Source organism: Esox lucius, chromosome 3, assembly GCF_011004845.1.
Source record: "Esox lucius isolate fEsoLuc1 chromosome 3, fEsoLuc1.pri, whole genome shotgun sequence".
In the NCBI taxonomy this organism is placed as follows: domain Eukaryota; kingdom Metazoa; phylum Chordata; class Actinopteri; order Esociformes; family Esocidae; genus Esox; species Esox lucius.
Window position 1 is genome coordinate 23,136,170 of NC_047571.1, and position 23,448 is coordinate 23,159,617.

The 23,448-nt window shown below is 42.5% G+C and overlaps 2 protein-coding genes and 1 non-coding gene across 4 annotated transcripts in view; all 3 read left to right on the top strand.

The window, feature by feature from the left end:
• Positions 1–14,413, top strand: part of atp1a2a (ATPase Na+/K+ transporting subunit alpha 2a) — a 16,488-nt gene extending 2,075 nt beyond the window's left edge. The window contains exons 3-24 of the mRNA XM_013131762.4: positions 205–264; positions 2,921–3,124; positions 4,915–5,028; positions 5,429–5,563; positions 5,741–5,858; positions 5,963–6,231; positions 6,796–6,994; positions 7,330–7,439; positions 7,763–7,897; positions 8,461–8,540; positions 8,745–8,854; positions 8,981–9,156; positions 9,485–9,621; positions 9,707–9,857; positions 10,109–10,277; positions 10,366–10,520; positions 11,288–11,411; positions 11,603–11,748; positions 12,001–12,131; positions 12,335–12,436; positions 13,540–13,631; positions 13,916–14,413. Coding sequence (XP_012987216.1) covers positions 205–264; positions 2,921–3,124; positions 4,915–5,028; positions 5,429–5,563; positions 5,741–5,858; positions 5,963–6,231; positions 6,796–6,994; positions 7,330–7,439; positions 7,763–7,897; positions 8,461–8,540; positions 8,745–8,854; positions 8,981–9,156; positions 9,485–9,621; positions 9,707–9,857; positions 10,109–10,277; positions 10,366–10,520; positions 11,288–11,411; positions 11,603–11,748; positions 12,001–12,131; positions 12,335–12,436; positions 13,540–13,631; positions 13,916–13,944 — 2,946 coding nt within the window. The 3' untranslated portion in view covers positions 13,945–14,413. The remainder of the gene's footprint in view (positions 1–204; positions 265–2,920; positions 3,125–4,914; positions 5,029–5,428; positions 5,564–5,740; positions 5,859–5,962; positions 6,232–6,795; positions 6,995–7,329; positions 7,440–7,762; positions 7,898–8,460; positions 8,541–8,744; positions 8,855–8,980; positions 9,157–9,484; positions 9,622–9,706; positions 9,858–10,108; positions 10,278–10,365; positions 10,521–11,287; positions 11,412–11,602; positions 11,749–12,000; positions 12,132–12,334; positions 12,437–13,539; positions 13,632–13,915) is intronic.
• A 2,286-nt stretch (positions 14,414–16,699) lies between these two features.
• Positions 16,700–20,898, top strand: sdhc (succinate dehydrogenase complex, subunit C, integral membrane protein). 2 transcript variants are annotated; one of them, NM_001310867.1, is given in 6 exon segments: positions 16,700–16,725; positions 17,389–17,448; positions 17,563–17,664; positions 19,429–19,490; positions 19,581–19,744; positions 19,835–20,079. In NM_001310867.1, coding segments are annotated over 6 exon segments (522 nt in total). In that variant the 5' UTR covers positions 16,700–16,708; the 3' UTR covers positions 19,952–20,079.
• A 1,555-nt stretch (positions 20,899–22,453) lies between these two features.
• trnar-ucu lies at positions 22,454–22,527 on the top strand. The gene has a single exon. It is a non-coding gene; the product is annotated as a tRNA-Arg (tRNA).
• The last annotated feature ends 921 nt before the right edge of the window (positions 22,528–23,448 follow it).

Below are 23,448 nucleotides of genomic sequence, written 5' to 3' on the forward strand. Positions count from 1 at the left end.
GCCACTCCTTGACAGTGAAGCATCCTAAACCCTGAAATGGTGGCACAACCCGATCTGGCACCAGGCTAGCACCAAATGAGTAGTCATCCATTTGGGATGCGGCCTTGCTGTCAAATCAGCAAAGACATCCGTGCCGTGAGTTTCGTATTGAATATTGACCTTCTGGTTCATTTGAGTAAATCTAATTATTCTGTTGTTTCAAAGGACGATCACAAGATATCATTAGACGATCTGGAAAAACGATATGGAGTCGACCTGGCTCAGGTAACACACAAAGCCACCTTTTTTCCCTTGCTTTTTTTCCCCCTCCCTTTGCTCTGCCCAGTCACTCTAATCTCCCAACCCTTATCTAATCTCAATATAACTATTGCCTCCGTCCACACTACACACACATTGCGCAAACACACACACACACACACACACACACATACACACACCCCTAACTGTTACTTTGATCCATGTTTGTCAATGTGATCCAAATTGAGTCCACAGGGTTCTCAACCCAGTACTGTAATGTCCATTACCAGTGTTCAATGGTATTACTACTGTGAATATCTTTGAGGTAATAGAAATGTCTATCTATGTCATCTTTAATCCTACTGATTAAATCTTAAACAGAATCAAAAGGTGGTTTGGTGGCCACATTGGAATTGGCCGCCAGGTGCTGGTTCTCTCTGACATCTCACCCATCTGGTCAAGTCTGTGAAACCTCCTGTATGTACACTGTGACCAGGATTCGAATGGGTGGCAGTGACCCAGCTGAATTGCGAGGGCAGTTCAAGTGGGACTATTAATATAAGAAAGACTAATACGAGAAATATTTTATTAAAAGGATATGCCACTTATTAACGCTAAAGAAATACACTTGGCATTTCAAATGTGAGTTTTGATTTTATTTTTCTCTTCTGTTCTTCAATCTTTGATGTACTCATTCTGGAAATTCTATTTATTTGATCACCTACCAACCAGTAAGAATTCCGGCTCTCACAGACCTGTTAGTTTTTCTTTAAGAAGCCCTCCTGTTCTCCACTCATTACCTGTATTAACTGCACCTGTTTGAACTCGTTACCTGTATAAAAGAAACCTGTCCACACACTCAATCAAACAGACTCCAACCTCTCCACAATGGCCATGACCAGAGAGCTATGTATGGACATCAGGGATAAAATTGTAGACCTCCACAAGGCTGGGGTGGGCTACAGGACAATAGGCAAACAGCTTGGTGAGAAGGTAACAACTATTGGCGCAATTATTAGAAAATGGAAGAAGTTCAAGATGACGGTCAATCTCCCTCGGTCTGGGGCTCCATGCAAGATCTCACCTCGTGGGGCATCAATGATCATGAGGAAGGTGAGGGATCAGCCCAGAACTACACGGCAGGACCTGGTCAATGACCTGAAGAGAGCTGGGACCACAGTCTCAAAGAAAACCATTAGTAACACACAACGCCGTCATGGATTAAAATCCTGCAGCGCACGCAAGGTCCCCCTGCTCAAGCCAGCGCATATCCAGGCTCGTCTGAAGTTTGCCAATGACCATCTGGATGATCCAGAGGAGGAATGGGAGAAGGTCATGTGGTCTGATGAGACAAAAATAAAGCTTTTTGGTCTAAACTCCACTCGCCGTGTTTGAAGGAAAAAGAAGGATGAGTACAACCCCAAGAACACCATCCCAACCGTGAAGCATGGAGGTGGAAACATAATTCTTTGGGGATGCTTTTCTGCAAAGTGGACAGGACGACTGCACTGTATTGAGGGGAGAATGGATGGGGCCATGTATCGCAAGATTTTGGCCAACAACCTCCTTCCCTCAGTAAGAGCATTGAAGATGGGTCGTGGCTGGGTCTTCCAGCATGACAACGACCCGAAACACACAGCCAGGGCAACTAAGGAGTGGCTCCGTAAGAAGCATCTCAAGGTCCTGGAGTGGCCTAGCCAGTCTCCAGACCTGAACCCAATAGAAAATCTTTGGAGGGAGCTGAAAGTCCGTATTGCCCAGTGACAGCCCCAAAACCTGAAGGATCTGAAGAAGGTCTGTATGGAGGAGTGGGCCAAAATCCCTGCTGCAGTGTGTGCCAACCTGGTCAAGAACTACAGGAAAAGTATGATCTCTGTAATTGCAAACAAAGGTTTCTGTACCAAATATTAAGTTCTGCTTTTCTGATGTATCAAATACTTATGTCATGCAATAAAATTCTAATTAATTACTTAAAAATCATACAATGTGACTTTCTGGATTTTTGTTGTAGATTCCGTCACTCACAGTTGAAGTGTACCTATGATAAATTACAGACTTCTACATGCTTTGTAAGTGGGAAAATCTGCATTTTATCAAAGACTTGTTCTCCACACTGTACATAAAGGGAATCATTAATTGTTATGGTCTAATTCCCCATCACTTCATTGAAAAATCTTTAGAGAGTTTAAAAAAAAAATTCTACCTCATTGGTACTGGTCACCTTACACATGAAAAATAAACGTTAATGTATCTATTATTATTTTAATAAGCCATTTGATTTTAATGTCATATATTACCTTTATTTCAAATTCTGCTTAATTTCTAATGGAATTAAAGAGCAATTTGCAGCTCAATTTAAAATGACTGGAACCCTAGTAATACTGGCACAAAATGACTTCTTTAGACATGACCTGTGTGTGATATGTGGTGCTTCTATTACAAAAGGCAGATCCTGTTGCTGTAGCTTTAAAACTGAGAAAATGTCTGCGTTGCTGTGAGCATGTCTGTCTTCATAGAGATGGTCCGTCATGGACAGTGATTGTATTAGTCTGCGTGATACAAATTATACATAAGTGAAGTCTCGTATGTCGTTTATTGCTTGTTTGCCAGAAATGGCTTTAATGATGCCAAGCAAATGACGTATCCCTATGGGACATAAAAGTGGTCATTTATTGTCTTCCAGGGTTTGACCAACGCCAAGGCTTTGGAGGTGCTGGCCAGGGATGGACCAAACGTGCTCACTCCACCTCCCACAACGCCGGAGTGGGTGAAGTTCTGCCGTCAGCTGTTCGGGGGCTTCTCCTTGCTTCTCTGGATCGGAGCCATGCTCTGCTTCCTGGCTTACAGCATCCAAGTGGGCACAGAGGACGAGCCAGCCAATGACAATGTGAGAACTGTCACAGGGCTGGGCTGTGTGAAATCAGTCAAGTTCACTCCACAAAATGTATTTACACACCCATGTTCTTGCCAGCCCCATCCCATTTGGCAAGTTAACAATCACTCCAGATTCGGTACAGTCTTCAGCAGTGAACACACTGCAGTCCTGCCTGACATCCAGCACGGTCTGCCAACTGGATTAATGTGTCTCCTCTAGGCTACATTACATCTGTCAGAAGTTAGCCTGGTCCCAGATCTCTGTATCTCTGGGCACCTGTATTGGCAATGAGTGACAAGGAGTTGGCATGATAAAGCTCAACCACACAGGCAGCAGCTTTGCAGTTACTATATAGTTATCAAGTACTCTGTCTATTGTAACCATTGTCAACCTGATGGAAAACATACCACATACAACCACAGACAGCCATCATCATGCCATGTACTGCCCCAAATTGTCACATGATGATCTTGTGGTCTCTATCTAGCTCTCTCTCTCACACACATTTTAGAGTGGCCTTTTATTGTGGCCAGCCTAAACCACACCTGTTCAAAAATCATGCTGTCTAATCAGCATCTTGATATGCCACACCTGTGAGGTGGATGGATTATCTCTGCAAAGGAGAAGTGCTCACTAACACAGATTTAGACAGATTTGTGAACAATATTTGAGAGAAATAGGCCTTTTGTGTACATAGAGAGAGTCTTAGATCTTTGAATTCAGCTCTTGATAAATGGGGGCAAAAACAATATATATATATATATATATATATATTTGCTACAATGTAAAGTAGTGAGTGTACAGCTTGTATAACAGTGTAAATTTGCTTTCCCTTCAAAATAACACAACACATTGCCATTAATGTCTAAACCATTAGCAACAAAAGTGAGTATACCCCTAAGTGAAAATGTCCAGATTTGGCCCAAAGTGTCAATATTTTGTGTAGCCACCATTATTTTCCAGCACTGCCTTAACCCTGCGGGCATTCTTGTACATCATCTTTAGAAGAGGCTTCCTTCTGGGACGACAGCCATGCAGACCAATTTGATGAAGTGTGCGGCGTATGGTCTGAGCACTGACAGGCTGACCCCCCACCCCTTCAACCTCTGCAGCAATGCTGGCACCACTCAGACGTCTATTTCCCAAAGACAAGAATATGACGCTGAGCATGTGCACTCAACTTCTTTGGTCGACCATAGCGAGGCCTTATCTGAGTGGACCCTGTCCTGTTAAACTGCTGTATGGTCTTGGCCACCGTGCTGCAGCTCAGTTTCAGGGTCTTGGCAATCTTCTTATAGCCCTGGACAGTTTTATGTAGAGCAACAATTCTTTTTTTCAGATCCTCAGAAAGTTCTTTGCCTTGAGGTGCCATGTTGATCTTCCAGTGACCAGTATGAGGGAGTGTGAGAGCAATGACACCAAATTTAACACACCTGCTCACACACCTGAGACCTTGTAACACTAACAAGTCACATGACACCGGGGAGGGATAATGTCTTATTGGGCCCAATTTGGGCATTTTCACTTAGGGGTGTACTCACTTTTATTGCCAGCGGTTTAGACATTAATGGCTGTGTGTTGAGTTATTTTGAGGGGACAGCAAATTTACACTGTTATACAAGCTCACTACTTTACATTGTAGCAAAGTATCATTTCTTCAGTGTTGTCACATGAAAAGATCTACTCAAATATTTACAGAAATGTGAGGGGTGTACTCACCTTTGTGAGACTCTGTATGTATACTGTAGATGTAAATCTGTTATCACTGCTGACTCTCTCTCTCCAAACCTCTCCTGTAACAGTTGTACCTGGGAGTGGTTCTGTCAGCTGTGGTGATCATCACAGGCTGTTTCTCCTACTACCAAGAGGCCAAGAGCTCCCGAATTATGGACTCTTTCAAGAACATGGTTCCGCAGGTGAGCTGAACCGACAGCAAATGATGGCTCTTTCAGCATCCCAAATAGCTTTGTTACCAGTGCCCTATTCCCTATAAAATACATTTCTGACCATGGTACCGTTAAAGTGCAGAACCATGTTAGAAGTAATGGACTATAAAAGGAATGCAAGCTATGGCTTTATAAGTGTGTAAGAGCTACAACAGGCTTATATCCCATAGTCTTAGTCGTTAGCTTTCCTTGGAGTGATCCTACACTGACTTGAGAGGCATAACAAGCATACCCAACACAACCCAACGTAACCCAACATAACCCAGCACATCATTTGAGCCAACGTTGGATTTGATGGTGAATCATCCTCCCTCTCTTGTCTCCCTCTCTCTCTCCTCAATTCATCCTCTCTCATTTCCATCCCTGACAGCAAGCCCTGGTGATTAGAGAGGGAGAGAAGATGACCATCAATGCGGAGCTAGTGGTCAGGGGAGACCTGGTGGAGATCAAAGGAGGCGATCGGATCCCAGCCGACCTCCGAATCGTCTCAGCTGCGGGCTGCAAGGTGAGGATAGGCCAGGCCGGAGAAGGACAGGCCTGGAGAAACCAAACAGGCTCACTCTCTTACTCTTTGTCCCGGGTGGATTTCTTAATTTCTCTCTTGTTATTCTCTCCCTCCCTGACTTTCTATCCCTCTCTCTGTCTGTTCTACTGGACGCCTTTCCCCTGTCAATGTGTGAAGGTGGATAACTCCTCTCTGACAGGGGAGTCGGAGCCTCAGACACGAACACCGGAGTTCACCCATGACAACCCCCTGGAGACTCGAAACATAGCCTTCTTCTCCACCAACTGTGTTGAGGGTCAGTAGGACAATCCCTTCATCTTCCGTTTTATTTATTTTACTGGACCTTGATTCATCCCGGAGGTCTAGTCTGACCTCCGTCCCTCCCTCCCTTCCCTTCAGGTACTGCCCACGGTGTCGTAGTGGGGACAGGAGATCGCACAGTGATGGGACGTATTGCTACCCTGGCCTCTGGGCTGGAGACAGGCCAGACTCCCATAAACATGGAGATTGAGCACTTCATCCGCCTGATCACCGGCGTGGCTGTGTTTCTGGGGGTGTCCTTCTTCATCCTGGCCGTCGTCCTAGGGTACACCTGGCTGGAGGCCGTCATCTTCCTCATTGGCATCATTGTGGCCAATGTCCCGGAGGGACTGCTGGCCACCGTCACTGTGAGTAAGCCTTGATGTAGCCCGAGCAGCCCACAGCCTGAGGCAATAGCCTATCTCCAGTTTATGTTGTGTAAAGCAGCTTGATCTGCTTGATGTTGAAGAACACCCCCAGGACAGGATGCTTGTCTTTCATAGGGACATTTCCTGTGAGTCCAACTTCTTCTCTGGTAGCTGGTGAGTGAGAGAGCAATGTGCCGGATTCAAACCCAAGCACGCAGAGGAACATTTATCTATGCTAGAGGCAGCAGCTTAAATCCCTAGACCCCCCGAGGCAATGAACTTGAATTGTATATCTGGGTAAAATAATAATTCTCCATCCCCATGCAAATCTCTTGCTTAATCTCACAACTGACACGTTTACCCAAGTCGTGCTCTCTAAACTGTAAAAAGACGTTTTTTGCATCCATCTGTCTCTCTTTAACCATTCGAGTGACATTACTGCGAAATCCTTCCATTTCTCAGTCAGTATTTACTGATGAGGCACATGAATCAAACACTTATTTTTTTATTTTTTTCTAGTCTCCCCATCTGCGTTCTTTTCCTGACCTCTAACCCCTCCTTTAGGTTTGTCTCACCCTCACAGCCAAGCGGATGGCAAAGAAGAACTGCCTGGTCAAGAATTTGGAAGCTGTTGAAACTCTGGGTTCTACCTCTACCATCTGCTCCGACAAGACAGGGACTCTGACCCAGAACCGCATGACAGTGGCCCACATGTGGTTTGACAACATGATCCATGAGGCCGACACAACCGAGGACCAGTCTGGTGGGACCACCCGCAGACCTGTCCCTTCTGTCCTAAACGCACACTTCGAATTAGAGGGCTACTTTGCACTGATAAATTAGCTTTGATATGAGAATTTAGGGATGCTAGAGTGGAATACAGATGCTATACGGTCGGCTGTGTATTAAAGAAAGATAAAAATTCAGCTCAGTCGCATAGTCAGTCCAAATTCAAAATACTCCCGGAGTAAAGGAATAAATATGGAATATAAAGGAAATCCGGGAATCTTTGGAAAATACTGATATTTTTTCAAGGTCATCGGAATTGTGCGTACACTTCAGGGGTCTGTGAGTGATGGGTGTTCTGTGTCTTGTCAGGTGCTACATTTGACAAGACATCACCTACCTGGCAGGCCCTAGCTCGTGTCGCTGGACTGTGTAATCGCGCTGAGTTCAAAGCTGGACAGGAAAACATTGCCATCCTTAAGGTATGTGATGGCCACTATACAATCATAACAGCGATGGCTGTTGTTGTGAGGATTGCTCATGGCAATAGCTGTATACATTTCCATTCATTCCAGCCAAACCAATTACTTATGGGCCAATCGTCCATTTTAAAGTGTCCCCAGCAGCATATACACATGTGACTAAATGCAGTGTAGAAACATCGTGTCTCAGTGAAATCAGCAACACAAAACCAGTGCCTCCTAACCATCACATTAGCAATAGTTCCATACAGTACAGTAGTAGGTAACAACCCATTCTGACAATGTGAATAGACCGTCTCCTGCTGACTGTTGTGGTATTACAGAGGGACACTGCTGGTGATGCTTCAGAGAATGCTTTGTTGAAATGTATTGAGCTCTCCTGTGGGTCTGTACGCTCCATGAGAGACAGAAATCCCAAGGTCGGAGAGATTCCCTTCAACTCAACAAACAAGTATCAGGTATGAAATAAACCTCTGTGGTGGCAATTTACAACAATTATAAACAAAAATGATATATTTGTGCCCTGAAGTAAAATGTAACCTATTCAACTTGATGTTAAATGGTAGCTCACCCTGAGTCACTGGTCCAAGACAAAATGTGCTCCATGGTTAATATAAATTCTAGCAACCATTACAAACATACCTTAGCTACCACTGGCAATAAATCAATGGAAACAAGGCGTTCATGCATGTTTATTTTGTAATGCCCAGATCACCTTTAATTAACATCAAACCATCTGGAGTCAGGGAATTGCAGTATTTTTAAAACATGCTCACACAACACAATGATTTGCAATGATTTTTAGCTTGCAATAGCTACAGTTAGCTGAAACATGTAACAACTGTTTACAGAAAATGGAATCATGGATTATACTTTCTCTTGGCTCACTGAGACATCAAAGTGAAAAAAAAGTGTACTTTTCCTTTAAAATATCAAAGGGACACACTCATTTGCTAGAGCGTCCCATATACAACACAATCTTCAGCTCCCAAGTATTCATTTCATCTTCTGCCTATCAAAGCTGTCCATTCATGAACAAGAAGATAATGAAAAGAGCCACCTACTCGTTATGAAGGGAGCACCTGAGAGAATTTTGGACAGGTACTATTTATATCAAAACTAACCGTGTCTCTCAATCGCTAAATACTGTTTAAGTGAATTGGTGGCGCTGAGCAGTACCGTCGCACAAGCCATTATGTCAAAGACCCATAGACGCGCCCTCAATCCATCTATGATGAATATGAATGAGGATCTCCCAGAGTGAGCGCAACGGATGCATTATTCCTGTGTTTGCGCATCTCCCAGGTGTAGTACCATCATGATTGAAGGTCAGGTGCTACCACTGGATGAAGATTGGATTGATGCTTTCCAGACAGCCTACATGGATCTGGGAGGGCTGGGAGAGAGAGTTCTAGGTACAGTATGCTAGTCACACTCCCACGCTATGTTAATTTCCCCCCACATCCAAAATTGAAAATGCAACAGTGTTCATCCAAAATTGAAAGTAAACTGCCTGTTTTGTGTGTTTCTCTCTGCCTCAGGGTTCTGTCACTTGCAACTGTCTCCAGACCAGTTTCCTCACGGATTTGTGTTTGACTGTGACCTGGTCAACTTTCCTGTAGAGGGGCTGTGTTTTTTGGGTCTCATGTCCATGATTGACCCTCCCCGTGCTGCTGTGCCCGATGCTGTGGGGAAGTGCCGCTCTGCTGGGATAAAGGTGAGGAGCACAAAAAACAACCCATCAATCCATCAAACAATCAATCAACACATCCATAAATCAATCGACCAGTCAATCAGCACACCAATCAAACAGTCAATAAACCAATCAACCAACACAAAATTATGGTAACACTGGATTCAGGAGAGAGTTATATGGAAATATGTGAATCCTACACCTGGAATTTCATGAAAGTCTTTTTCAGGAAGTCTAGCACAGCCATGAATGTGAAAAATGAACAAAACAGAGGGAAGGTACAGGTGACGGCAGGTATAGACTACATACAGTGTGTTACAGTGTGAGTTTTTCGGATCCTCTCTGCCGTCAGGTTATCATGGTGACAGGTGACCACCCCATCACTGCCAAAGCCATTGCTAAAGGCGTGGGTATCATCTCAGAAGACAACGAGACGGTGGAGGATATCGCTGAAAGACTAAATATTCCCCTGAGTCAAGTCAATCCCAGGTCTGTGTGTGTGTGTGTGTGAGACTGTGCCTGCTTTGCCTGTGTTGTTCTTTCCTGTTGGCTTGAATCTGTGTCTGCTTTCCAGGGATGCCAAGGCATGTGTGGTGCACGGTGGGGACCTGAAGGACATGAGTGCAGAATACTTGGATGACCTGCTCAGGAACCACACTGAGATAGTGTTCGCCCGCACCTCGCCTCAGCAGAAACTTATCATCGTAGAGGGCTGCCAGAGAACGGTAAAAGGACGTCCGTGTGTGTGTGTGTGTTTGAGTGACTGTATAATTACGGCATAAGCCAGGGATTCTGAATCTTTTCTCCTATTTAGAGTCAGATATTGTGGGGGCAGTATTCTTTAGAAAAACTTTTTGATGGTAAAATGGCTCAAAAATGTACACAGAAAATATTAAAACAGCATTTATCTCTCGTTCACAGCAGGTATTCAACTAAATAGTTCCTTATTCTGAGAACCTGTGTTGTCTTGTTCTAGGGGGCGATTGTTGCGGTCACTGGGGACGGAGTGAATGATTCGCCTGCACTGAAGAAGGCTGATATTGGGGTTGCCATGGGGATCGCCGGATCTGATGTCTCCAAACAGGCTGCTGACATGATCCTTCTGGACGACAACTTTGCCTCCATCGTCACAGGGGTGGAGGAAGGTGCGGAAGAGATGAGGGGAAACCAATGCGCTAATCCAGGGGGAAAACACTCCGTGTCGGCTAACTGTTGCTCTTTGATCTCAAACAGGTCGTCTGATCTTTGATAACTTGAAGAAGTCCATTGCGTACACCCTGACCAGCAACATTCCAGAGATCAGCCCCTTCCTCCTCTTCATCCTGGCCAGTATTCCCCTGCCGCTGGGAACGGTCACCATTCTTTGTATTGACCTGGGGACTGACATGGTGAGGACCTGCAATGCTGGCTGGAAATGGAAAACCTGTTTTGATACTGTGTTTGTGGAGGTTTTTCTTACACAGATTAGGTCTTAGTGCTGGACTGAAAAGCAAGCTCAGTGGAGATCCTCAATTGAAAGTGCTTTTTAGACCAGGATTAGTCTTAAACGGTATCCGGGAACCTTTGATCGTTTTTTTTCCCCCCAACAGTCCATCTGTTTGATCTCTGCTACTGTTACAACATAACTATTTCAGTGAGGGCGCTTCCCTTTGTGCAGTTCATGTACCTAAAGACGTTCCGTTATGAACAGGCCAGTTCTTTATTCTATGACTTGTCATGTTGACTCAGTTTATTTCCCATTTCCCGGAGTGGCTCTGTGTGTAGAGCGTGGCGCTGGTGACGCCCATTCTAGGTTCAATCTACAGAGCCACCCATGTTTCAGGTGTATGCACGCATGCCTGCAAGATGCGTTAAAATGTGTCTGGTTCATGGCATGTATGACACTCCCAAACAGCCATCCCCTCAGCGGGATCATACACTAGCCTACCTTAATACTCATTACTCCCCATTGCAATGGGTCAGGGTGACAACTGTTACATCCACTAACCCAAACTGGATTTGTTTCCACCCTGCTGTGCGGTCTCACACTGGGCTCAGTCCATGCCCACCTCAACTCACAGGCCCTGTCTGATTGCTGATTCCATTGTTTTGTGTGACACTCACACCCCACTCATGCCCCCCTCCCCACACATCACTCCTTTCTATCTGAGTCCAGGTTCCAGCGATCTCATTGGCCTACGAGACAGCTGAAAGTGACATCATGAAGCGTCAGCCACGGTGTCCAAAGACAGACAAGCTGGTGAACGACAAACTGATCAGCATGGCCTACGGACAGATAGGTCAGAAAAGCTTCAGTGCATGCAGGCTGACACATGGACCTGTGTCCTAAATGGCACCCTTTAGTAGATCCTGGTCAAAAGTAGGGCACTAAACAGTAAATAGTGTGCCATTTGGGATTCCCCTCCACCACCTGTAATTCATGGGCGGTTGTCATTGAATGTTCTATTATACTCACTGACTTTATCACCAGGTATGATCCAGGCTATAGCCGGCTTCTTTACCTACTTTGTGATCCTGGCTGAGAATGGCTTTTGGCCACAGACCCTCCTGGGCATCCGTCTGGATTGGGATGACCGCTTTAACAATGAGCTGGAGGACAGCTATGGCCAGCAATGGGTGAGACTGACAGGGCCTAAAATACCTACCACAAGTGGATTGGAGTGAATACGTTCATTTTTAGACAATAAACACCAAGATGTACCGCCGGTTGCATGGAGAGAAAATGGTGGTCAATAAAAAGAAATTAAAGATATATACTGATAATTCTAACAAAGCAATGGATCGACTTCACTGGAAGCATGACATTTTTGTTATTGACTGTAACACATTTTGAACTGTAAGTACACTAAGAGCTGTTTCCTTGTGCAGACCTATGAGCAGCGTAAAATCGTTGAATTCACCTGTCACACCTCGTTCTTCGTGAGCATTGTGGTGGTGCAGTGGGCCGATCTAGTTATCTGCAAGACCAGGAGGAACTCTGTATTCCAGCAGGGCATGAAGTAAGTGGAAAAGGCTGCATCTCAAATGCACATAGGCCTCAGGTCAAAAGCATTGATACTATTTAAGTAATATGGGGGCCAGTTGGAATGCACATTAAGACGTGATATTTCACCAGAAGGCTTGTGTGTAGGGTCACTTGTCAGAAATGGTTCCCCTTTCTTGACAAAGTCTTTCCTATTTACCTCTGTCATTTCCTGAACAGAAATCGTATCCTGATCTTTGGGTTGTTTGCTGAGACCGCTCTGGCAGCCTTCCTGTCTTACTGCCCAGGAATGGACATCGCCCTCCGCATGTACCCCTTGAAGTCAGTACCAGAAATCATTCTCTGCCCTAAAAACAATAACACCAACCCCCTGAAAAATACCCACTGCTTTTTGTTCTGACCTAAAACTACGAAGCAACTACATGGATTTTAGGATGAACTCTAACCCCGGTAGTCAGGACAAACACAGGTCACTATTATTTATACCCTAAACTCGTCCTCATAACGCAACTCATTTTACAACCCCATTTCCAAAAGAATTGTGATTTCCATTTTATTGTTTCTTGAAAAATATATGCCCACTTTGAATTAGATGCCAGCAAAGAATTTCAAAAAAAGTTGGGACAGAGGCAACAAAAGACTGGAAACGTTTTTTTATGCTAAAAAACTAAACGTGATGGAATATCACACAACTAATCAGGTCATTTGGCAACAGGTCAGTAACATGATTGTGTATTAAAAGATCATTCCAGAGAGGATGGGTCTGTCAGGAGTGAGTGTAGGGAGGGGTTGACCACTCTGTGAAAGACAATTTTCGCAACATCTATGGTACATAATATCTTTAAAAGATTCAGAGAATCCAGAGAAATCTCTGTATGCAAGAGACAAGGCCAAAAACTAGTATAAGATGGCTGTGATCTTCAGGCCTTCAGACGGCACTGCATTAAAAACAGACACGGTTCTGTAGTGGAAATCACTGCATAGGCTCAGGAACACTTCCGAAAACCATTGTCTGTGAACACAGTATGTTGCTGCATCCACAAAGTTAAAACTCTACCATGCAAAGTAGAAACCTGATATAAACAAGATCTAGAACTGCTGCTGCCTTCTTTGTGCCCAAGCTCATTTAAGATGGTCTGAGGCTAAGTGGAAAACTGACCTGTGGTCTGACAAATCAATATTTTTAATAATTTTTGGGAATCATGGATGCCATATCCTCTGGACTAAAGAGGAGAGGGACCATCCAGCTTGTTAACAGCACACAGTTCAAAAGCCAGAATCCGTGATGGTATGGGGGTGCATTAGTGCACATCATTTTTGGAAATGGGTTTGGACAATTAACCATACCAATCACCCTTACCTGGTTTCACTGACTCTCGCTCCCTCTGTGTCCCTTCCTCCCTCTCTTGTAATTACTCCTCCAGGGTTTCCTGGTGGTTCTGTGCCCTCCCCTACAGTCTCCTAATCTTCATTTATGATGAGGTCCGCAAGCTAATCATCAGGAGGAGTCCTGGAGGTGGGTGACAAGGAGTTACATAGAATAACACATAAAGAGGGGCAATGACAGACACAGAATATGTCGGCTGTCTGTCACTGAGTGCTGGTCCTGTACGATAATTTATCCCTACAGTTAATCTCTCAAGTTAATAATTAGATTGATGTACTGGGGATCAGAGAGTCACTGACTTAAAAGAAGCTTTCTGTATTCAAATATACAGACGGGGAGATAACGGGATATAATGGCATTGTATAATAGAGTCTCATTCCTGTCTCACTATTCTTTTTCTTTCTCTTGTCTAGGTTGGGTGGAACGAGAGACTTATTATTAACATTCAGAAAATGCTTATTGGGAGTTTGAAAATCTCACAGTCTGTGTGATACTGTGTGAGTAAGAGTTCATGCGACATCTGAGTAAGCAAAGAACCAAGCTTCTAAGTGTTTCAAAATTGCATTTTGTCTTTGAAAGTAAGAAACAATGGGTGGCAGGTTGTGGTCTTCGAAAACATGTCTACACTTCCACTGTATATCCAGTTTTTGTATGTGTGTGTGCTTGTATGAGTGTGTGTTTGTCTGTTTGTCAATTGATATTTTATTGCATGGATCAGTACACAATTCTGGTTATTACAGAGAATACTACTCCAAATAAGCTTGAAATTGTGATTGATATTTCTGAGTTTACCAAATTTCAATTATTGTCCTAGAAATGTAAAGCTAACAAGATGTTGCAAAATGGCTATAGCGTGTTAATCAACCCTAAAAAAAGAATCCACCAAATAAAATGTATTTAAAAAACAAAACATGCCAATTTAATTTGTTAATTCAGGACTAAAGGCTTGACCTTCCCTAAGGCACCCTATCCTCCATATAGAGCAGTTATTTTCAAGTGAGCCATAGAACTAAATGGGGCTATTTAACATACTATTTAAAAAGGGATGTTTTCAGAGGTTTGGGGAAATTGTGCAAGGAATCTGCTCTCCTAGCTTTCATAGGAAGTTGGTTCCACCAATGGGCTGCCAGAACAGAGAGTGGCTTTGATTGGACTGTGAGGGAATTGCCTTCCCATACGAGTTGGATGGCCAAGAGACAAGAGGCGCAAGAATGAAAAAATTATGGAGGAATGTAGTTTGGACATAGTTTAAAGGTAGGAAGCGGCAGTGCACCTCGACTCTCTGCAGACACTGATGCATCTGGAGGAGTGGGGTGATATGGGAAAACTTGGGATGGTTGAAAACCACCCTGCAGCCTTCTGGATAACTTGTAGGGTTTTGATGGCAAAAGTGGAGGAGGAAAGTAATTTAATTTTATCAGCTTAGCAATGATATAAGAAACCTGATGATTTAACAAAGCCAAGTGACTTGGTTTCCAGAGAGAAAGGGGGAGGGCTTAGATCTGCCCTCGGGGACACAGTAATAAGAGCTGGTGGAGCAGTCAGATCCTCTGCACGTCAACTCATAGGAGCAGCCGGCTGCGTAGGATGTAATCCAACAGTATGCACAGCCTTTAGTAAAGATAAGGTCAGCATTTAGTAAAGATAAGGTCAAGTGCATTGCCTGCCTCATGAGTGAGAATGGACTTGGTAAGGGTGAGACCTGAACAGAAAAGCATAGAGAAGAAATTAGTTGAAGACCGGTTGGGAGCTGAGTGGCTGAGTAATGTGAGCTCAATCAATGTAGAATGCATTCCTTATCTATCCACAAATTGGATTTTATCATTTTGTCAGGTAAGTATGATAAGAACACATGCTTATTTACAGTAACAGCCTGGAGCAGTTAAAATTTTGATTTTTTTTTTTACACCATGTCAGTTTAGGGAATAGAACCAGCGACCAGTCATTTACTTGCCCAACCCGCTTTACCACCAGGCCAACCTGTTGCCCCTTCACATAACTGAGAAAAAGTGTTGAAAGTAAAGGATAAGACCAATAAAAAAAATAAAAAATTGATTTCAAGCTTAAATTGATAAATAAAATTTACAGGATTTCAAAAGAGGCTACAGATGTTAGCCCTGTGGCGCCACTACAACAACCAGGCCCTTTCATTCAATGGTAAAAAAAACTCAGACGAAGAGAGAGCAGCTGGAATGGCAGTATTTTCTGGGATAATCCATGTCCCTGTCAGGGCCAGAATATCATGGGTCTAAAAAGCAGGATTGCCTGAGATGAACTCCACATTACCAGTTGCAAACTGACAAACAACAGAAGATTTGAAAGTTTGCAGCTGCTGTTTGAGAAGCATCTGCAAGAACTACAGAGAGAGGAGTAAGCAGAAATGGAAAGCACAAACATACTTGACAGAACTTTAAAAGCACCAAGTGAGATCTTGAAGGAATGTATAACTGCATAAATTGTAAAAACACAGTGCTTCTATTGTAGAAAGATATAACATGTGCTAACACAGAGCCTAGACCTAACAGATAATGACATTTGTGAATTTTATCAATTGTTTGTTGCAGCCCTACTGATATGTGCACATTGATGTGCTTAGAAAGATATAATAAAGTAGTCAATTTGTGTAAAGTGGCAGAAAATCTGCTTATTTTTAAGGGCTTCAATGTCAAGAATATATACATTCTACATTTTATTTCAAGCATCATTATACCTAGTGTATAGCCTTCTGTTCAGCCCATCCCCCAGAACAACCATTTTTGATCTATCAGCGCATTTACTGCAAAGAAACCTGTCCCAGATACTCTTCTAGTCATTATAACACATGGAATTGAACATTACACGGTTCAAGTGGACGATGCACTCACTCTGATATTAGTCTCGCATTATTTTTAACTGTAGCCATTAATCTGACATCACGCTCTGAAATTGTTTTTTATATTCCCTTTTGAGACATTTCGTGTTCAGTCAATAACGGTTTCTCTTCGGTTTTACACAATTAACATCGATGGATTGTTTTGTGATGAAAACGGGAAATATCGCTGAAATAATGCCGAAATAAGACCGGATCAGCCACTCCGGGCCGTAGTTTGCCCCCACCCCCCAGGACTAGCTTTTAAAATGACCTTCTCAAAATGGCAGTACAGATCGGTCCCAGTACGGAAGTTAATAGAGTTACGTAATATCCTGTTCCACCTGTCAAAGAAAAAATGGCGTTGTTTCTAAGGTCAGTTGATATGTATTCCTGGTATAACTTCGACAGAATGTATTTGGGGTCTACTTTCGTTTGTCGATTCGATTATTGTGTCTTTTGAAGTTTGATTAGGTTCGGTTGTTTAGCTGGAGAGTTTGCATATTCCGATAATACTATCGTCATTACGTTAAAGATTGCTTTACATGTTAGCATGTAGGTTGGCTGCTGTAGCTTCTACTATGACAACAGATTAGAGACTTAAACAATTTATTTTTAGTAGTTAAGGAACGCCAGATTAAGCGGGATGCCACGTTGGTCAAACTGGATAGCTATCTAGCCAACGTAACCCAGCTTGTAAACTGTCCTTGTTAACTTGTTTAGTATCCTTGTTAACCTAAGCAGCTACAATAACTTGTCCCAACCTTGGAGAGTTGGCCAACTAGGGACTTCTCTCATTTCTTGGGTGACCCGAATAAGTTGATCTACATGCAGCTACATGTAGCTGCTTAGCTAAATATTTAGCATACTAGTATCTTCCCTATATAGAGGGCTGTATTTTTCTGTATTAAGGGGTTTGTACTTGAACATCCTTGCTTGAAATTTTGAACTTTGACCTGACGATTTATGATTGCTGTCCTATTCACTGAGCCATTACTCGACTTTGCCTCACCTATATCCAACTAATCCTTTTAACAGGTCATTAACCCGGCAGGGCACTTGCCTTTCCCGCTCTCAGTTTGGCGTTCTCTACAGACAGTGAGTAGATGCCTGTGTGTTAGTTATTTATTAAATTTGCATGAATGTACTGCTATATGTGTGCATGTGCTATGGCTGTATGTTTTCTAAATTCAGTTCTACTCTCTGCCTTAGTGCTGTTCCAATGGGAACCACTGCCAAGGAGGAAATGAACAAATTTTGGGCCAAAAACAACAAATTGAACCGACCTATGTCTCCACATGTGACCGTTTATAAGTAAGTTGGCTATGTTTGTGATTCCATAAACATTATTAATAATTATATTACAGGGGACTCATATAGTGCCTTTCGAGGAGCCAAATTCTCTTATCAGACTGTTATGGTTACTCCTTGACCCTCTGAAACAAGTTAATAGAAAAGGATACCTCAACAAGCCAGAATGTTGAATAAAAATATATCCAAATGAACTTAACTGGTTGTCCATCCATAACCAGCAGAACCACATTCAGACAAAAACTCTTCAATGTTGGCCTAATAGCCTAACATTCTCCTACAAGGACCAACTCAGCAGACAACCAGTACTGTATGTTTAAATTCAACATTCTGTTTGACGGAGCTTTTCATGAAGTTGCCATGTGTTAGTGGTGAGTGGGAAGTCTTGTGCTCTTAGCATAATTTCTGATTAAATGATGACACACTGCCCCTCATCAGTTGCAATCTGGAACAATGTTTCAATCATACCATTTTGTGCAGATGAATGGCTCATTTTAATAAAGTCATGACCCGGCAGATGTAAACAGGATATGTTGGTAGATTGTATAGGCGTTGACAGAAGTTGTTTGTTTAACATGTTGGGTTGATATTTTATCTGTAAAATGTGTTATGCCAGAAATGGTAGTGGAAACGCCTTTTGTGCAGATATTGATAGAAGAGACATCAAATCGAAGGAAACTTAAAGTCATGCATTGATTTATCTGGTCCTGCAGCAGAATGTCTCAGGAAAGCAATGCTGTTCATTAATCTAGGCTACAGATTGAATAAACGATGAACTTTACAGGGTGGCAAAAGTGCACAGTGATAAGCTTGATGCTGCTTTCTAATAAACTAGTGTCTATTTCTGATAGAACACTGTGTGGGTGCTGTTTTTTTTTTTTTTCTGGACATATACAAATAATATGCTGTCAATATTATCATTATACCGTGTAGCCTAACCACACTGTTAAGACCAGAGGGGCTACATTTGCTATTTAATGTTTTTGTGCCACAACTAAAACAGTGTTTTGTTTTTTTTACATTTAACATGCTTATCTCCAGTTTCGGAATATCCATTTGATATGTGTTCTAAAGCATCTAGCCCATTCTGGTCTTTTTTCGCGCTTCTAGCTCAACCCAGAAGTCTAATTGGAATCACTATGCGCGGGAAAGAAAACTCGCTTTCTGTCTTTATAGCTCGACTGAGCTCACAGATGGCTAATCAGCCACAAGTAGTTGCTAAAGTGCAATGAGGCAAGCAGCCATGTTTGATTACCAACACCCCCCCGCACACGGATGGTGTTGGCTAATCGCTAACGCTACCATGAAAACTCAAGTGGGAACGATACGTTTTATGTTCACTGTGTCATCCCGCACTGCTGTCTATCCACAACAATATGGTTTGCTGGAAACGGCACTTGTGGGAAAATTAGAATCTTCTTTATGCAGGCTTTCCTGCTTAGATCTATTGTCAATTGGATGAAAACCTAGCATGAGTGGATTATTAGTTTTTCCTTGTGCTGGTCTCTGTTCCTGATGTGTATGTACAGTCTATTGAATCTCAAGGCCATCTCTGAGATTAGTCCTGTATAAAACCAGGCCGACAGCGTTGATTCAGTTATATGGTGATCTTGTTTATGGAGCAGGTCTACTGTTGAAATACATAACCATTCCTCACTATGTACGCTATGTATGTCTATCCTTTATTATTCTGTATATGTATTTTATTAAGGGTTTACATCCCGTGTTTCACTGCTGTGTGTTTTCATTTTACCCTGTGACTCACAGGTGGTCAGTGCCTATGATGATGTCCATCTCACACCGAGGCACCGGACTGGGACTGAGTGCAGGTAACCACTGTGGCGACTTCTTACGGCCTGTGAAATGGCCCACGTGACCACAGACCTCCAAGTACAGCATGTCATTGTCTCCTCCCTCAGGTGTCTCTGCGTTTGCGCTGTTGGCGTTGGTGTTGCCAGGAAGCTACCCTTACTACCTGGACCTGATCCACTCCCAGTCTTTTGGTCCTGCTCTAATTGGACTGGCTAAGTTTGGCATTGCCTTTCCATTGTCCTACCACACCTTCAATGGAATCCGCCATCTGGTAGGTACACACGTTCACTACTTTTTTAAACTAATCTGAGTGTCTGTCCTTAAAATAACCGTTGGTTTCTTCTCTCGCTTTTTCTCTTAGTGCTGGGATAGTGGAAAGGGATTTAAGATTCCTGAGGTGTATGGCTCCGGCTACACGGTCATCGTGCTGACCGTACTGACCACCATTGCTGCCGTTGCGTACAAGGGAGCAGCATGAGAAGAGGGGGAGGAGAGAGAGAGGAGAGAATATGGACACAGTTGATGGTGGAGAAGCGATTGTTCTAGTTTATGTTCTTGTCTTTGTGGCACCAACACAAAAAAACGACTTGATGAATAAATGTCAAATCAAAACGGTTTTGTAGTTCATGGACGCATGGCCTCGCTCCGATTTGTTGCTGTGTTCACGTGTTTGAATTTTTTTTTTATGTAATTGTAACTTCATTGAAGGTGATTTGGCCATTACAAAATGAATATGCTCACACTCCTGTATTATTTCAAGAGGTTTTTAACTAGCTGTGGTTAAATACAGCGGATGTTTGCAATGGCTGATTTAACAAAAAATGTAGGCATGTTTATTTATTTTTTTCCCCCCATAGACAACTTTAAGGGTGAGAATGTGTCTTAAACCCAGTTGAGGAAAGTTACATTCCTTTAACAAAGTCAGTGAAACAATGTGTGAGAGCCAGATCAGTCTGGTTCCACCAGGCTGCAAAATGGGAATATGACCCCAATATCACCATGTCTGTTATCTAACTGAATATGATTTTGTTTGATTACAGTTTGGGGGTGGAATAATTATCCTTGTGTCTCAAACGACTCCTTTTAAAGTGCACTGCTTTTGACAAAAGAAAGGGTCCATTGGGTTCTGGTCAAATATAGTGCACAAGAATATAGGAACTGCGTTGCTATTTGGAACGCATCTCATGTTAATGTGTCCTACATCTGTCTTCTATTATGTCTCCAATGTATCTTGAAAATATCCACATTTAGATCATTCAGAGCTTCAAGTAACTGATAATAACACTGGCAAGTGTTATACAAACTTATTTTTGCAGGAAATGCATTTCTTTCCTTGGGGTGGGGTGTAACAACATTTCCAGTGGAACTTTCCTATATGGACAGCTGGTGGCCGTTCAATAAAATACATATTTTCATTGGTCTGCATCAGTTGGCTGTGTGAAATGTGTTACTCTTAAAGCAACATAAGCAAACTATGCTATGTATTGTAGCATAAAATGATTGTGTGTAAGAAAAAGTATAATAAAACATTGCAGTTAATGTATGTATTAACATCTCACAATCTCCCGATTTGAATACCTCTGGGATATTGGACCGGTTTTGTCTCTAGACACCACTGCTGCAATGATGTGGACAGAGCACCCTGACTACAGTGGGAAAGACTACACTGTGTCCGCACATCACCGTTTATTCTTTGTCTAATATGAAGACTGGCAGTGTTCTGACTTTCTGGTACGTGGTTAGATGCCCACAAGCTAAATATCCCCATGATGTGTTAGTTGTTGTTTGTCTAAAACAACAGGAGCATAATGCTCTGTGTTTACATCATGAGCCCCTGCAAGGCACTCTGTGTTTGAAACTAACTATGACTTCTGAACTAGCTCCTGCTGCCTGAGGCTTCACCTCCCACCGAGCCACACAGGCGCTCTCCTCTCCTCTCTCTCCCCCCTTATTTCTCTGCTCCCTTCGTATCTCGGAAAACTAATCGGTTTAGTTAGAAGTATGCATTGTGCATTTTCCGAACACTTAAAATTTGCTAAATTAACTGCATAATACCCTTTCCAATACTGTATGTAAATACAAAGGTGGCCCCTGGAGACAGTTTCACTGGTAATTTGAATGTTTTTCCTCTAATCAATAAATCACTGATTTAGCCTTCGAAGGATAGTGGATGGGTACTGCAAACTTTAAGCCTGCCAAATTGTAAAAGCTGATATTTGTGAAGCCTTGTGAAATTTATTTGGCCTAAACTGGTGTTTTTGATTTGGCTACAGAGTGCATGGGCTAGAGAAAAAAGATGACGTAAGGAAGAGTAATATATTCTATTTACCAAGAGAGATGGGGAGAAATATCCATGATGACAGCATTTTATAAGATGCTTTCATTGGATTTTGGACCTTTAAATGAATTGTAACCAATACACCAAATATTATTTAAATGCTAATTATATATTAGTCTATATTGTTTTCATTAGAGGTTGCTCTACATTATTGATGGATGAAATCAGACATTCGCCTATCCTCTGATTAAATCATTGAGATGGTTAGAGTAATTTACTGGGAGATTAGTCATTGAAGGAATCTGCTATTTTAATCTAGTCAATTAGGAGGGATTTTTAGCTTCATTGGCAAATTATTTCTTGTGGCCTGACTGATCATTTGCTTATCCATGACCAACCAGAACAAAGGAAGGTATCAGCCAATGAATTATATTGAAATTGAGAACGCTACCGTTGCTCATACTATCATTATAATGGCAAGCATACACAGACAAGACCTCTTTCTATCTTTATGGATGAATTCCATAGTGAATGACATCGCCATCTTGGTGCTGCATAGGGATACGGGTAGCGCGACCCCTACCGGTATGTCCGCGAACAGCAGCTAACCGGTCCTGATGCTGCGTGATGTTGCTGAGGATGCTCGATAACGTTTGAAAGGAGGGGGATATAAACCCGATTTTCATCGAATTGTGAGACTCAGTCTCTGTGGCGCAATGGAATAGCGCGCTGGACTTCTAATCCAGAGGCTCCGGGTTCGAGTCCCGGCAGAGATGGGTGGAGCCGGGTGGCTTTTTAGGAAACATCATCCTACTAAATAGAAAAATGTACATACTGAAATATTTTATGCATTAGAAGTAAATGTCCTTACTAACATGTCATAATATGGATATGGATGAAATAGCTTAGATAGCCCGATGCAAATTATCTGGAGGCATAGCTCATGTTTCGATAATTTCCAGAACAGTTGTGCATAGGTTTCTCTAACGCATGATCGATTCTCTTCGCAGCACCGCGATTTTCTTTAACAATATAGTAAAGGATTTTATGCACCGCTTGTTTCTGAGTGACTCCCATATCAAACATTTTCCCTTGGAATATTTCAGTTCTCGACAGCTTGTAAACTTAAACACTCAACTGCCTTTTCATTCATTCCACCCTTATCCTTTCATGTGATCTGAATTCATTCACACATCCATCCATACGTCATTCACGAGGAATACGTTAAATCTGCTCTCTGACTACCAGTATTGTGGGAAATTATAATAATTTTAATGATAGACAATAATGTCTCACGTTTTTGCATGACGTTTACAGGCCTGCCAATATCATATTTAATTGGATATTTATTAATAAGAGCAACACGTTAATTAGAATCATTACAAACAAAAGGACATGCTAATGTGAAAACCTTTTGTAATTAGCCTCGACAACTTAAATTGTATTCTATGAATAGGCTACAGGATCATCACTAAATTGTCCAAATGACGTGTTGGTGATGAAACTGAAGTTCAGGAAAGCGCGCGCAAAGACAACCTGAGGCACTGTGCTTTGGTTTTCAGCACCTGGAACTGGCCATCGCTCTCTGGCCACATCCGGGACTTTTGTAGATAATCTATCATTTTGTTCCTAAGTTAACACGAAGTAAAAATCCTCAATTTAATTTACGGGATACAAAACATCTTGGAATAAATAGA